This window comes from Rutilus rutilus (genome assembly GCF_951802725.1).
Source record: "Rutilus rutilus genome assembly, chromosome: 25".
NCBI lineage: Eukaryota > Metazoa > Chordata > Actinopteri > Cypriniformes > Leuciscidae > Rutilus > Rutilus rutilus.
This window is the reverse complement of record NC_140229.1, coordinates 15,130,809-15,147,843: the sequence shown is the minus strand read 5'-3', so window position 1 is coordinate 15,147,843 and position 17,035 is coordinate 15,130,809. Positions and strand designations below refer to the sequence as shown.

Here is a 17,035-nt window from a genome sequence, read left to right as displayed (position 1 = left end):
CAATTAGTCCAAAATGCAGCAGCTAGAGTTCTTACCAGGTCAAGAAAATATGATTATATAACACCAATTTTATTATCTCTAAACTGGCTACCCATTAAGTTCTGTTTAAATTCCAAAGTAGTGCTACTGACCTATAAGGCCCTAAATGATTTAGGTCCTGTGTATTTAACCGATCTTCTATGACCCTACTATCCATCATGCTCTTAAATATTACAAAACTCTGGACTTTTGGTAGTGCCTAGGATATCTAAGTCACTAATACTAAGTCCACATCATCAGGAAGGCTATTCATCAGATGACGCAATCTCTGAATCTGCATGCACCAGTGCTCAATTTCTATTGTACTATAACCATTGTTCACAACTTGTAATAATTACTTTAATGTGCTCATTGTTTCTGCCTAAAATTAATAAATGATGTCAGCTAACTGCATGATTTGTATTATCTTAGAACTGTACATTTCTGACATATGGACATTAGTTTTGACACAGTTACCTCTGATAACAGATCACTTTAAATTGTAACAGACACATGCATTTTCTGTAAAGCTGCTTTGAAACGATATGTATTGTGAAAAACGCTATACAAATAAATGTGAATTGAATTCAAATAAAAGTGTTGCTTTCTTTTAAAAAAACGTACTGAACTTTCAACGATAGTGTTGGTAATTTGTCTATACAGAAAATTGCCATACATTGCACAGTATACAAATATTCTACCTACTTCACACACTATACTTACTATAAACAGCATGAATAATAACTACTATGCTCTTCTGAACATAGCATTAGTGTTTCTCTCATTATCTGATTGGTTCTCAGAAGCAGAGAGAAAGAGAGAGGTTTTTTTGCTGACTTTAAAGATTCATACATTTTCTCATTTAGCAGAACTCAAATTCCCAACTGTGCTGCAAACAGCAAATATGTGATGATCTGCTGTTCAGAGACCTCTTAACATGTACTCTTAAATTTCAACGACTTTCTCAAGTGAGCATAAGAGAACATAATGAGAGGGTTGTTTGAATTGCGTAACATAATGACACAGCTGGAAATGCAGAGAAAGTAGTTATATAGCAGTTATATAAAGCAATTAGGTTTTTATTACTTTCTCTCCACAATATAAAAGGCCATTTTTAAGGAAAAAGACACAGGTCAGTCACAGTATCCAATTTTTCTCAGTCAGTTTTGTTCAGGTGTAGGTTTAGGTTTGCTTAAAGAAACAACAGCATCATCTAGTGGAGAAATAACTCCAATTTATCTATATGAAAAAAAAAAAAAAAATGAAAAAAAAAAATTATCATAGCACAAAGAAATTAGAGAAGCCTTAATGGGATTTCTGTGATGGATTGCTCTAAAATCTGTTATTTATTTACTAAATGAATTTAGTAATTAGTGATAAAGGTCTAATTGACACAAGTAAACAACATACCCATTTTACAGTGTCACGCATTTATTGAACCAGTAGTCAAGGTCTCAGATGGAAAACAGAAGCTGAACACTAAGGATAATGACTTTCAGAAGAGTGTAATTAAAGTGAGCTGCTGGTTACCTGCTCTCTACAACACAATTCTGCTCAAATGCAAGGGATTCTTACCAAACATTATTTCAGAAGAAACACAATTTCACTTTTGTTAAATGAGATAAACATAATTATCACGTCCAGAGAATTCTAACTAAAAGCAATTTAACAAACAAAAATATAATATTATTAGCAATATTATGTTTTACATATATATATATATATATATATATAAAATATGATTATAAATTGTAATTATGTTTTTGATTGTCAAAAGACAGACAAAAGACTTTAAAATTAAAATAGAACAGCTTTTAATGTTTACCAATCATGGAAAATGTTATCAGATTTTATCAATTATACATATTTAAATATGTTTTAAATACTATATTATGTACATGTACTATATTAATACATATTTTATTGGTCTTAGATCATTTCTCATGAAAACTATTTGGTGATTAAAACATGATTGGTAGACATTAATAACATAATATACACACTGTATATTATTCTTAAAATGTTATTGTCTACCAATCATGTTTTTAAAATGAAACCTAAAATGAAACATGAAGTTTTCAGTATTTTAGAAAGATTTAAAAGACTTATCTCACTCACCAGGTGGTTTTATTGTATTGGACACATAATATATAACCTCTTAAAAAATACATAGTTCAATGTATTATATAGTTCAAAATGGTTGACATGATCTATTGGGTTACTCCAATAAAATAATATGCATTATTATATTAAAATATATTTAAAACATGTTAGGATTGAGGACTATTTTCCCTTTTAGGTCTCATATATTTGGTATTAACTGTCTATGGTGTGACAATTTGAAAAGGTCTGAAATGTACGCAAGATTATTGGTCAATGGTTACAAATCACAAATAGTACATGGTGAAATAAAATGTCTTACATGAGTCCTGTGAAGCCTTTAAAGCAGCCGCAGAGGAAGGTGTTCCCCACAGCCTTACAATCACCCCCGTTCTGACAAGGTGAGGGCACGCAGGGCGACACCTCCGCCTCACACCGAGACCCCGTGAACTGTGGCAGGCAGCTGCAGGAGAAATCTGAGGACAAACGCAGTAAGAACCAAGACTTAGAAGTCAAGCTAATCTGAACAACTCTATTGAGAGTTATACGCGCTTTCTATTTCTCACCACCAGAGGGCAGCTTTGCACAAGAAGCTCCATTCTGGCACGGCCCTCCGAGGCACGGATCAGGAAATAAAACACATCCCAGCTTCACGTCACTCAGCCCGGCTACCTCTGCGTACCGGCTCCTCTTATTTTGTAAAGGGAGTTCATTCCCGTTGAGCATGACGGACCCGAGGCACCCTTGGAAGCCGCCTTGAGCCCGTGGGGGCCTCTGCCCTCCTCTGCCCACTGGTCTGTTCAACACCTGAGCCCCGAAGAATAGCGTTCCGTCTGCAGCCAGGGGCCAGATGAGGACAGGGGCCCGTGCAGAACGCCGGCGCTCCACATAGCTGTCGTCCAGAGAAAGGAGAGTGTAGTTACTGGTGAGCTCCAGGGTCACGGTGTGCCAGGACCCGTCATTGATCGGACGACCGGAGATGCCCAAGCTGTCCAGTCTGTTGTCACAGTCCATCTGAAACCACAGACGCCCTTCCTCTATCTGAACAAACACAGACACACAACCACTCACTAGAGCAAACACAATCCAACAATTCCAAATGAAGTTTTTGCACCTTTGAAGATGATTAAGAGTCTTTCATTGCTCCCTTCGCCAAGCATATTCCACATTGCTACATTATGATACGCAATGTTGATTTTTGCATTACAGTAAAATGTGGGGTGAAAATGTGCTTAAGCGACAAGAAATGCATTGATAAATATAGCGTGTGTGTGTATTCACATCTTACCTTGAGAAGTGTGCAGGGATCAGCGCGTGTGTACATGATGACTCCTTGGCTCTGCAGCGTTCTGATTCTCAAGCCCAGCTTCATGTCTCCGCACTTATCACTGTCCGTCACTCTGTATTTGATGTAACTGTTTCCTGCAAAACTCAAAGATGTCTGGCCTACCAGCACAGGCATAGAAATCAATCAGTCCAAGTAAAAGTCCAAGTTTTTTTTTTTTCACAAAAGATATAGAAGTGTTTGACCTCAACAATGTACGCTAAAAATGTAACTTAAATATATGTTTGACACACCCATAGGATATCCCACAAGAGAGAGATGTTATTTGAAAGGAAATTAAACTGCTAAAGGGGCTCAAAATGAAAAATTCTATATGGTATAATTTGTATTATACACTTTCCCCGGAGTTTATGTTTGTTTGTTTTTAACGCCATGCCAGCTTCTGTGACTATTTTCATGGAGAGAAAAATGTATGGTAAAACTATATCACGTGTTTACAATTTATTTTTGCTAAAAACTATATTTGGTTTAACTTTGTTAAAAAATTCTTCAAACGAGTTAACTGAATAAGAAAGGTTTCTCAAAGGGTTAAAACCAGCACACTGTAAAAAAACACGCTTCAATGACAAAGAGTTTTGAAAGAATAAACATTTTGGTAGGTCTTCTCCTCGTATAAAAACGTATGTCATCCTGGAATGGCCTCACTTTCACCAGAGAAAAATAATGTTTCAATTAGAGCCAACTGTTCACTTTGCATTATATAATTAATTAATTAATTTATTTATTTATTTATTAATTATAATTAATTAATTATAATTATTATATATATATATATAGTAACAAAGGAAAGCAGTTTAATTTATTTTTTTGTAATATGATTTAAAATTTGGTATGGGCAGTAGTAAAATCTAATATTTAAATAAAATGTACTTGATTTTTTAAGAAAATATTTATTTGGTAAAACTATTCCCTTTACAGTTATGAACCAAATTAATACAGTTATGTACAATGAAAATCAGTGAGAAATATTTCTTTGTAATATTTTCAGGACAGTATATACATAGCTTTTAAAAAAGAAGCTTTCCCAATGCTGTTATATGCATTTGCCATCACTATTAAATATTTTAATACTTCCTATAGCCTATATGCTGCTACCTAAACACGTGACAAACACTTCCCAGCTCACAACTCACGGTTACATTCTACATGTTAAAAGTGTTGCTAACCCCCTTTTTGAAATATGAAATGCTGCTTTAGCCAGGGTCAAAAGTGGCCTTAAGCCAGAGTTTAAAAATGAGCAGCGTGAAAACATATTTGAGTCTAACCTGCGCATTTGTCGAGTGTGTCAGGCAGACACTGACAGAGAGAGGGCGCTGTGGGGCTGCTGCGCACACACTGCATGTCTGACGGACACGTTTGGCCATCACAAAGCTCTAGAGAAGATGGACAAATTCCTCCTGCAATGGGCACAAAAAGTAAGAAAGCAAGCAAATGGATATTCTGAGACTCAAGCCACTGCTGGAATTTAATCTACCAGGATAAATAATGCATACTATGAAATGCATCCTAGAATAAATATTTGAATTAGTTTAGCCCGTTTTATCATTGGAGACTGCAGCAGAGCTCTAACCCGGGCATGTGCACATCTCTTTGCTGCTGAAGCGTGGAGACACAAAGCTCACTCTGGAGGTGGTGTAGGTGACCAGGCCGATGGGATCGAGACTGAGGGTGAGCTCACAGACTCTCTCCTCGCACTCAAGCTCCCCTGAGCAGCTCTGATCCAGGATGTTGACCACCCGCAGCGCTCCCTTTAGTAAACCCTTCGCCTCTTCCAGCTGGAGAGCCAGTTCCCCTGGGCCCACAAAACCCCCATCCGGAGTCTCCATGGCAAGAAGCACCTCCAGCTGACTGGAGCGACTCATTGGCTGCACTCCCAAGATGTGGAGGGGGTCTGGCCCGTCGATAACACCCGTCCCATCACCAACCAGTGAGCTACGGAGAACCTTCTTCAGGTCTTCCATGTAAACACCCACAAAATCCTCAGGGGTCAGGTCTTGGAAACGCAGAGTCACTGCATTCTGCACCATCTCATCTGTGGCTTGCTCCACCTGGACACTAACAGCCACTGTTACAGAAAACCGCCCATCACTGGCTGTAGCATTTAGGGAGTACCTGGGAGAAAACACACGGTGTTACAGATACAGACAAGGTCATTATCGTAAACTAAAACAATCGAATAAAAAACATTTCTTTCTCTTTTTAAAGATTTATTTTTGGCCTTTTTTGCTTTGTTCGAATACAGATACAGTACAGGGCAGGAAGTGAAGTAAGAGAGAGCGGGGGGTGGGGTCCGGAAAAGGACCACGGGCTAGGACTCGAAATCGGGTCGCATGAAGCGCTGCCCATGAGGCTAGTGGCTCTGACACTATTAAAAACATTTCTGTTAGTTGAAATAAAGCTGAAATAAAATAGAATAGAAATATTAGTTCAAAAATGTTGCATTGGCAATAAACTGAAATAAATTTAAGTTTAGGCACTAAAATTATTAACTGGAAATATATAAAATCTAAAACTAACTAAAACTGTAAAAAAAAAAAAAAAAAAAGAAGAAAGAATTAAACCCAAATAGCAATTTTTTTTTTTTTTTTAATGACAAAAGCACAATGAAATCACTAAGAATTAAACTAAAAGTAACACGTAAACTAAAAATATAAAACAAAAGCAAATTCAAAATAACACAACTATAAAAAACTAAACTAAAACTTAAAATAACACTGGTTACTGATTATTATGAAGCAAATTTGCAGTTTCACAAGCACAAAAACATATGTAGAAATATACATTGATTATCCAATAATATTATGATTTCAGTTTATATCTGAATCTGCTAATTAACCAATTTATTGCACTGAAGAAAGAGATTCAAGCCATTTATTTTTCTTTAACTACCAGCACTTTTAATCGGTTTTTATTCAAACTAAATTTAATTTGGTTATATACAAGTTCGCAAATAGTCTGAGAAACTATATTTACAATGCAATTTTTTTTTTAAATGTCTAGATTTGGTTGTTTTATGCTTGTCCTAGAAAATTAATTATTACTTAAAAACTATGAAATTGTAAACAAAGAGTGAAATAAACGTTTCAACTTTTCAATGTGAAAATGATCTACGTTATATCAAATTACACAAATATTGAAAGTGCAATAGCTGTCATTTCCACCACATACGACAATTTTGCACCAACAGTTTTTTCCCCCAATAGAAAAAAATGATTGGTAACACTTTACAATAAGGTCTTATTTGTTAACATTAGTTAATGCATTAACTAACACGAACTAACTATGAGCAATACATTTTTACAGCATTTACTAGCATTTCATGTTGGTTAATATAAATGTTCATGTTCATGTTAGTTTACAAGTGCATTAACTAATGTTAACAGATGTTGCTGTATAGGTATTGTTCTTTATCATGTGAAACCTTATTGTCAAGTGTTATACCGAATTATTTTCTTCATTTACAATCAAGCTGTAATTTTGTAAAATAATGCAACAAGCCTGAAAAGTATTAATTAACTGTCTTCATAAATGCTAGCAATCAAGCTGTACGATTTGCCTAGCTAGTCATGTTTGAGGACATGCAGGACTATTTAAACTTTAAATAAAACAAATTTATTTAAAGGGTTCACTCTAAGCATGGTGAGTCTGCTTTTAGCTATTATGCCAGCCGCAGCTGGAACCAGCTTTCAGAGGAGATCAGATGTGCTCCTACAGTAGTCACATTCAAATCCAGACTCAAAACACATCTGTTTAACTATGCATTTACTGAATGAGCACTGTGCCGCTGTTCGTCCGACTGTTTGTACTGTACTTTATTTTATTTTTCTAAACTGTTTTAATTATTCTTATTTCTTTTTATTATTAAAGTAAAGCACTTTGAATTGCCATTGTGTATGAAATGTGCTATATAAATAAACTTGCCTTGCCTAGTGAGAGTATATTTTTATATCAAGGTCAACAAGGTCACAAGTGCCCATTGTTGAAGAAATACACACTTGACTTAACGCTGTTTCGAATTAAGGTTGCATTTAATTTACCTTCCAGGCTCCAGGCCATTTTGTGCCACAATCGTCCCGTCCTGTCTGTTGATTTTGAAAAGACTCTTAGTTTGTGGTCTCTGACTGAAAGAGAGAACATCATTCTCGTCTCGGTCTGTGGCATAGATCTTCCCTATAATCCCGCCAGGAAACACATCTGCTGCCATGACAATGTTGATTTCCAGTGGGAAGGCCACAGGTTTGAAGAGGCTGTCTCCGATGACGCGCACAAACACAAAGGATGTGGAAGACAGACGAGGCTTCCCAGAGTCACGCACCTTGTTGACAAGGACAAAAACACATTGTACAATTCTAAAGCTTTAAACTAAAGAACTGTATTCAATTCCTTAGAAACGTCACTGCAGCTACAATGAGTGTTTCTTTATCTACTGACACTTTTATGTTAAAAATCAAGGTAAATATCACTTGTGGGTCCGTGAACCTTCTGTTAATTTGATTTTCTACTTAAAAAGAAATAAAGAGAAATGAGAAACAGTTTGATTTTTGTTTTGTTTAAGAAACGTAAAAATTAAGTTTTTCGTATTTTTGGTTCATGGGTAAAAAATTAGTTTATGCTTTAATATTTGTTATGAATGTGTGGGTGGGCCCTGAAACGCCACTTTAGTCTACTGTCCCTATTCTTCTATACTACATGGTATACGCAGCAACCGTGAGCTCAGTTCATTTTCTATAGAAGAGACATGGCAGGCGAGACAAGTTTGTTCACGAGAACTACTAGCGGCGCTTACAAGATAAAAAAATAAAAAAATAAATATATATACAGTGCAATGCATAAGTGAATACACCCATGCTAAAGTTGACTAAAAAGAGGAATAAAAAATCATATTTTGGAAATTGAACTTAATGCCTTAATTTAAAAAATTAGGAAAAATCCAACCTTTAAGGACACCAATTTTCTTTGTGAATGAATAATGTATCGTAAATAAATAAATGTTCTTCCTTAAAATACATGGTGCATAAGTGAGTACACCCCTATGTTAAATTCCCATAAAGGCAGGCAGATTTTTATTTTTAAGTATTTAAAAAAAAAAATGTTTAGGATACTATGCATCCTGATAAAGTTCCCTTGGCCTTTGGAATTAAAATATCCCCACATCATCACATAGCCTTCACCATACCTAGAGATTGGCATGGGGTACTTTCCATAAGATCATCTCTCAATGCAAATCAAACTAGCTTTTAGGCCAATCTCTAGGTATGGTGAAGGCTATGTGATGATGTGGGGCTATTTTAATTCCAAAGGCCAAGGGAACTTTATCAGGATGCATAGTATCCTAAAAAAAAATAAAAAAAAAATACTTAAAAATAAAAATCTGCCTGCCTCTATGGGAATTTAACATAGGGGTGTACACACTTATGCACCATGTATTTTAAGGAAGAACATTTATTTATTTACGATACATTATTCATTCACAAAGAAAATTGGTGTCCTTAAAGGTTGGATTTTTCCAAATTTTTTAAATTAAGGCATTAAGTTCAATTTCCAAAATATGATTTTTTATTCCTCTTTTTAGTCAACTTTAGCATGGGTGTATTCACTTATGCATAGCAATATATATATATATATATATATATATATATATATATATATATATATATATATATATATATATATATATATATATATATATATATATATATATATATATATATATAAATATAGCCGTGAAAAAAATTAAATAAATTATATATATATATATATATATATATATATATATATATATATATATATATATATATATATATATATATTTTTTTTTTTTTTTTTACGGCTGATGCATGTTATTGACAAATCAGAGTTGATTTAATTCATAACAATAAAACGGCATTTGGCTTTATGTGATCTAAAACAACATGGAGGAACATTTTATTCATTTTTATTCATTTTATTCTCAAAACCCAGATGCAACATTTCACTCGCTGTTATAAGAAAAACATTGTTATTTAACAATAACATTATTTGTGTTTCATGGTAAAAACCAGACCCCACATAAAAATAACTAATATTATTTATAATAAAACTCTGCTTAAGTTTTCACCATAATAATTTGTCTACTGGAGTGTCTTAAGGCCCAATCATAGGCTGGAATTATGGAATTACTTTGGAATTATGAACTGAAGCGAGATCATGTTAATGCCTTACTGTCGCTATTCCAGATCATTCAAGTCCTGCATCCATTCAGTCTTCCACGTAGGATATAGTTTGGGGAAAAACCCAACTAGTAAAATGTGTACAAGTTTAATTTAAAAAAGAATGATCTCCTCTACTGAATCAAGTCACATTCTTCCTCTGAGGTAGACTCAATTCAAGGCTTATTCCTTACAGAGTGAATTATTCCAAAAACAATTAAAAGAAGCCTATTTAGTAACCTGATGAAGCTAGGTGCTTTGTTTTATCGAGGTGATTATGGATGATTATCATATAATAGCTTGCACTTCGTGTGTGATAATGAGCTCAGACAAGAGAAGAAGTTTCGGTTCATTTTTGTGACACGTTTCAGAAAGTTGTTCACAGAGAGAGATGGCAGAAAGCACACTCACTTTGTTTTTCATTTTGTTGTTATTTTGAGCGCATACAAATAGAAGTAGACAGTTTTGAATGATGTCTTACTCTTATCTGTATGACTAAAAATGACAGAGTATTTTAAGTTCTTTCCGCTGTTATCAAGAAACAATGCAAGGAATCACACCGGTGCTCCGCTGACCAGAGAAGTGTGTTGTTGTGCTGTAAACAAGATGTATATTGGCAAGAAATATAAGCAACAGTCAATCAGTATGAAGAAACGTTATTGTAACTAATTTGCAGAGCAGTAGCTAGCTACATTAGATGAACTCTTATTCTGCATGATGGGACAGACAGTAGGCTATACAGAAGACAAGAGTTGAAAAGGGGCGTTTCAGGACCACCCATGCATGCAAAACAAATATTAAAGCATAATCTCGAATTTTTTTACCCATGAATAAAATCTAGCTTCATTTAAATTTTCCCGTTTCTTAAACAAAAAAAAACAAAACAAAAAAAAATCAAACCATTTCTCGTTTCTCTTTATTTCTATTTTAAGTAGAAAATCAAATTACCAGAAGGTACACAGACCCTTGTGAAGAAAATATTGTTATTGTGTGTCATTCCTAATAAAAAGTGGTATTTTTTGTTCAATTATTTATAATTTATTATTTAGAATATATAAAATGAGTTATGAAATTAACCTTAGAAAAGTCATTCCAGAAAAGTGTTTAAATTTGTCAAAAGTGCTCATAGTTGAAGAAACACCCACATGTGATTTCAGTCATTCTGAACTCACTTTTAAAGTCGCAATGAAATTAAAATGGACAAATCTTATTTATTTATTTTTATGGAAGTACTTAATATAAATTATTTATCTGTGCACATCTTTTTTTTTTTATTCATGTGCCCTCATAATCTTTAATCAAAATAACTTCCCCTCCCTTGTGCAGCGACATCTCTTCTCTGATGATGTTTACTGCTGTGAGGGCGGGACAATCTGTCACTCACATGACATCACAGAAATAGCAAACCACAACCATCCAATCAATTCAAGAATTGAAAATTCTGTTTCATGTTGACTTTAACAGAGCTGTTGAGCTGTTTTCTGGAGTTGTACTAACCTGTAGCTCAAGCGTATACTCCCGCGTTGCATCTGGACCAAACACTCGACTTGTCCGTAATTCTCCATTCTGGTCCAAACTGAAAGCATTGCCCTCATTTCCAGACACGATGCGAAACTCAAAAGGTGCGCCATTTCTAGAGGAGTCCTTGTCAGAAACTGACAGTGTGAGGATGGTAGTTCCTGCAGGCTTGTTCAACTAAAAAAAACAAAAAAACAAAACAGAAATAAGGTCTCAATTCGAAAAAATCCTGAAGAGAATGTGAGTGGTGATTGACCATTCAAAAGTCTTCAATGCTAGTGTGCTGTGGGTAATTGGTACGACTTAGCAAGTGTGTCTAGGTAATTGCTAGGTTGTTTACTTCCTAGACCTAGTCAAGAACGGCGACCCTAAAGTTACATAATATTCGATCTAGTCCATAGATATGGCTCAGGTAGCTCCTTTCTAGGGGATTTCTTAGACACTTTATCATCCTGGAGGTAGATCATAAGACATTGCACAGCTCTCCTCAACAAGCCGTACAAATGATTTCCATGGGGAGATGAGTTTTGTGCCGAAATGTTATACTTCATCTCAGTTTTTTCTGCCTTCTAACATAAATATTTATGTATTTGCTCTGAAATGGCTTGAAAGGCTGATTTTTTTTGTTAGAGGACCCTTCATTTCAACCAAGTAAATGCTAAATGTTAAGAGCATTATATAAAATACAGCAAAAAATAAAATAAAAAAATCTTATAAACAATAAAAGCAAAGAAGAATTTTTTATATTTTCCATGTAAATGAAGCAATATTACAGAACAATATTAGACATAACAGTCATAAACTGCAACAATGACCAACATGCACCACCAATCAAAAGCTTGGGGTCAGTAAGTTTTTTTATATATTTTTTTATAGAAATTATGTAAAGATTCACATGAATAAATGAAAATTTTTAAGATAGAAAAATAGAAAATTGTTATTTTAAATTGTAATAATATTTCACAATATAACAGTTCTTACTGTATTACTGATCAAATAAATCCACTCTTGGTGAGAATAAGACACTTCTTTCAAAAGCATTAAAATATCAAACAGACCATTGAACGTTAGAGTGTATTTTACTAAAACATTTAAATACATTTAAAATGTCACACAGGGAACTGATTTTGTAAACCTACAAATTCTAAAAACGTTTTTTTGCTCCTGAAGTTTACAACATTTCCGTCATTGCGTGCATGTTGTAACAGCACTAATCAAATCTAATTACACATTCTTAATGGCAAAAAACGATATTAAAAGCATTGTAAATATAATGTGAATATTCAATAAATCATCCAGTCATTTGCTGAAATCCCTAAGCAACAGTAGTAGCACTTGCCTTAGCAACAGTCACATGTCGCATCTATTGTAGGTATGCGACAATGTCCATTGCTGCAAATAAAAGAGTTAAGACTGTGATTCACACCTGAATCACAGCTGAAGCATTAGCAGGAGAGAAGATCGGCGGGTTGTCGTTCACATCAGCAATCTCGATATTGACATTCACAGTGGTTGACTTGGCAGGTGACCCGCTGTCAAACGCTTGCACAGACAATGAGTAGCTTGAGACCTTGTACAAGTGAGACAGGAGGATAAATGTCAGGCAAAAACAGTTTAGAATGACTCAACTCTTATTAAATGTCTTTTTTAGAAGAACAAGACTGTCCGCTCACCCACAGTCACACAAAAGCCTGTTTCAATCCTACATTTGCCTAATTAAAGACTTTACGGCTGATTTAAACATAATTGGCCGAAATCATGCAATGTCTCAGGAGAGTGTCTCGAAGAGATGTCAAGATTCATTAGCCAAAGTACCCAAGCTCATTCCAAGGACTAACCGTCTCTCTGTCCAGTGCCTTGTTAACTTTCAGAAGCCCAGTGACAGGGTCGATCCAAAACTGGTTGTCACGGTCCCCTTTCAGAATGGAATAAGTTATTCGCCCATTGATCTGACTGTCCAGGTCTTCTGCAAACAGCTGCACATAACAAACAACATAAAAAGCCAAAAATCCCTGAATTTATATGGATCATGAAGCAAATTACACCCTCTTACGATAAATTATATTACAGCTCAAGTACACAGTACAAATGAATAACTAGCGTAATTCATTAAGGGGATTTATGCGAGCAATAAGCTTAATTATATGCTAGCTGTGAAATTGAAATTATGTCTGTGGCTAATTAAATGCCAATGAAGTGGCTCGGCTAATGAGAGAACTTTACCCTTGTGACGGTCTCTCCGATGGCTACGTCCTCGCTGATCAGAACATTGTAAATGTCCTCGTTGAATGAAGGCGAATTGTCATTGACGTCCAGTAGCTCTATGGTCACTATGGTCCTGGCCGTCAAGGGAGGTGATCCGCCATCAAAGGCCTCGACATTTAGGAAAAAGTCCTTGCAGAGCTCATAGTCAAGATCGTCCACCACAGAAATGATGCCTGGAATCATACGAGATATGAGTCAGAGCAATGCCAATTAATTTAAATGCATATGATAGACGCCACATTTACATAACTTTCAATACAAAGGCTCCTTTGGATGCAAGAAAAGCCAGAACGTTTAGCTCACACACAATAGCCAAAAGAAAGCACTATACTTCCTTGCGCCTTTAAGAGCTTAATTAACTAAAGCACATTATTCTTTTGTCAAAACTGAATGTACGGGAAGTGATATAACTATAAAAATGTTGTTATATTTCAGGGTTTCCACTGACTGCCTACATCTTTTTAAGAGACAAAGAGCGCTCTCAGTAACTGTTCCCATGTTTTCTGCATGTTAAGCACGATTATTAGAATTTTGTGGAGCATTCATAACTAATTTTCCCAATCGCTGCACTTATATTGTGCTGTTTTAACAGACACAATTTGTCAAATCATAATGTCCTGTCTAGAGTCAATAGACTTTCTTACATTTCTCTCAATGATTCATGAAGAAAGGAAATATAAATGACCTGACAATAAGCCTTTGTCTGTGTTAGTTACAAGTAAGCTCTTGAAAGAAATCTCACTAAAAACTGCAAAACAATTTCAAACCAGAAATAATTGTTTTATGTGCAGAAAAACGTCTGTCTCCCCGCCTTGCCTGTTGATTCATCAATGGAAAACTTTCCCAGCTCATTTCCAGACAAGAATCTAAAGTAGATGTCTGCATTCACTCCAATATCACCACTCGTGGCAAAGACGCGCAGCACTTCTGTTCCTACAGTAACATCTTCAGGCACTGTGGCCGCGTAATCTTGCTTTTGAAACACAGGTGGGTTGTCGTTCACGTCCAGAACCACAATGGTGAGGTCCACCTGGGTGGAAAGCGAGCCATCGGCCCCTGCTCGGTCAGTAGCCTTGATCCTGATCGAATACAAGTCTTGCCTCTCTCTGTCCAGAGACTTTTCCAGGATCACCACACCAGAGGATGGGTCAGTGGAGAACATACCATCAGCAGAGTCAACAAGTGTGTACACAATCTTCCTGTTCAGACCTGGGAGAAGGCATAAAAAAAACCCCATCAAACATGCAATGATAATGTTTCCCTCAAGAGATAAAATTTTAGAGATCCAAAAAAGGATCATTCGCTAAATATAAGGGCTTGCAATGTGATATGCTGTACCTCATCTAAAACCATTTTAAACACGATTTTGTTATTTGTTAATTATTGTGAGAGTTTTATGAGCTTATGTTTTCAGTTTTCAAAATCAAACCGTAGGACTATTTGAAATAAAATGGTGAAGGCAAAAGAGGGTTGAAATGGTTTGGAAAAAAGAGATGGTGATCAGTCACAAGACTACTTATATATTCATCTAAAGTTGAACCTAAATGTTACACGTGTGAAATACACACCTTCATCTGGATCATTAGCCTGAAGGCGTGTGATCAAGGCCTTGGGCGCCGCGCTCTCATATACACTCGCCATGAACCGTGTGAAGGCAAATGATGGTGCATTATCATTAACGTCCAGAATGGTCAGAGAAATTTCAGAGCGACAGAACAGCCCTCCTCCATCTGTAGCCTGCGCTACCAACTTATAACCTGCCGTTCTCTCCCGGTCCAACAGAGAGGCCGTCTTCAGTTCACCTGGCACAAAAAGAGAGAGACATAAGAAAAGCCTCACAGGATGGATCTCAGAACCATGGGCCAGAGTTGCATTAAGTAAAAACTTCAGTGAGATGAATAAAAGATAATGTAAATGATGGATGGCGGTGCTAAATATTTTTGTGTCTCATAAATGTTACATTCAATCAAGCCTAATGACGTCAGTGAAGTAATTACTAAATCAATGCTGTCTATCTAAAGATGCTTTAAACTTCCAAGCAATCTGGGATGGCAGGCAAAATTTTATTAACTGTATTGTAACCAATTACTTAAAATAATCTAAAGGCTGGAATGCAGTTCACAACTTTTAAAATCTGAACAGATTTTTAAAACAATAAGCATCATACACTTGCTGAATTTGAAAATATTTACAGAAAACAAACAGGCAGTATTCACTCAGTGACACAGGATCACACACTACCAGACTTCTCAAATCACTTTGAACACAAAATCATGCACAAACATGCACATTGTTGCTAAGAGACAAAATGACAAATGTCAAACATGTTTGATATCATCAGACTGGAAGGAATCAGTCTGAGGCAAAAAAAAGAAAAAGAAGACGACTTTTTGTGAAAGCTGTCAACTCCGACTGCACAAAATCTGCAGACATGCTCTGACTTTATGCAACTAGTGTTGACTCCTCCAGTGCAAATCAGGGCAAAAATCATGTAGTGTATTCAAGCCTTAAGACACTGAAAAAAAGTGTAGAGAGTGTAAAAGCAAGTGTGAAAGAAGTTTGTATAGAAATACCAGTATTTGCATCCATGTAAAAATCTTCAACTCCAATGCCAAACAGAGAGTACTGAACTTCTGCATTGACACCAGTGTCCAAGTCTGTTGCTCCAATTGTCAGAATAACAGTATTAATAGCCACATCTTCTGGAAACGAGGCCTCATATTGAGCCTAAAAAAATAATGATGAAAAACTATTAAAACTGTGTATTGAATTCTTAATACAAAATACATTTGTGTAAAAAGACTTAATTTACATCAGTATGCAGGCATTAAACATGGTAGGTGTTAACTTGGGCTGTATGAGATGACAAATGCCAGCCTAAATCAATTGCTCAGACCTGATTGCAGATGGGGCTGTTGTCATTGGCATCCATGACAGTGACCTCTACGCCTATGCGGGTTACAAACAGGCCGTCACTGGCTGTGATATTGAGCAGGTATTGATCCTGCTCCTCTCTGTCCAAAGGCCGTTTCACAAAGACCTTCCACTCCCCCTGAACAGGAGCCAGCCCAAACACCCCCTTGGGGTTTCCTCCTGAGTCAAAAAGAATGGCCACAGAATTTAGATAAATGAGCAAGGAAGATTTGTAAAACTCTGTGATGGCCTGCACAGAAACCAAACTATCATGTATTTAATTTCCATAAACACATAATGTGTATATGCTGTAAGGTATTACTGTTCTTTAATTGAAATAAAACAAACATAATATTTCATAAACTATACTGAACACGTCAAATAAAAATGTGTGCTTACACCCATCAAAATAAGTCAAAGAGCATGCTAAGTGAACCGAAACACTTAGGGACACTTTTGGAGAGGGTATATAAAGTATCCCAAGTTATTGAAAACAATAAACTGATCTTAAATCTAACAATCTGTTCACATCCCCAAATGGTCTTTAAACAAAGTAATGTGACACATAAAGCAGATGGCTCTTTACTCATATAGCTTTTGCACACTTAGTTCATTAAATTAAACCCTTTCAATGTGATTATCTTTCCCGGAGAGCCTCCGAGAGCCATAAATCATCCTCCAGTGGCCT

The 17,035-nt window shown here is 35.7% G+C and overlaps 1 protein-coding gene across 3 annotated transcripts in view; it reads right to left on the bottom strand.

Moving 5' to 3' along the window:
- fat3b (FAT atypical cadherin 3b) overlaps positions 1-17,035 on the bottom strand; it is a 63,037-nt gene that overhangs the window by 18,520 nt on the left and 27,482 nt on the right. For all 3 annotated transcript variants that reach the window (XM_084400758.1, XM_084400759.1, XM_084400760.1), the window contains exons 12-25: positions 16,331-16,527; positions 16,008-16,161; positions 15,003-15,236; positions 14,251-14,643; positions 13,393-13,607; positions 13,008-13,145; positions 12,596-12,739; positions 11,149-11,346; positions 7,501-7,778; positions 5,034-5,575; positions 4,729-4,860; positions 3,407-3,564; positions 2,685-3,159; positions 2,441-2,594 (exon numbers count right to left, since the gene is read on the bottom strand). In XM_084400758.1, the coding sequence (XP_084256884.1) occupies positions 2,441-2,594; positions 2,685-3,159; positions 3,407-3,564; positions 4,729-4,860; positions 5,034-5,575; positions 7,501-7,778; positions 11,149-11,346; positions 12,596-12,739; positions 13,008-13,145; positions 13,393-13,607; positions 14,251-14,643; positions 15,003-15,236; positions 16,008-16,161; positions 16,331-16,527 (3,412 nt within the window). The remainder of the gene's footprint in view (positions 1-2,440; positions 2,595-2,684; positions 3,160-3,406; positions 3,565-4,728; positions 4,861-5,033; positions 5,576-7,500; positions 7,779-11,148; positions 11,347-12,595; positions 12,740-13,007; positions 13,146-13,392; positions 13,608-14,250; positions 14,644-15,002; positions 15,237-16,007; positions 16,162-16,330; positions 16,528-17,035) is intronic.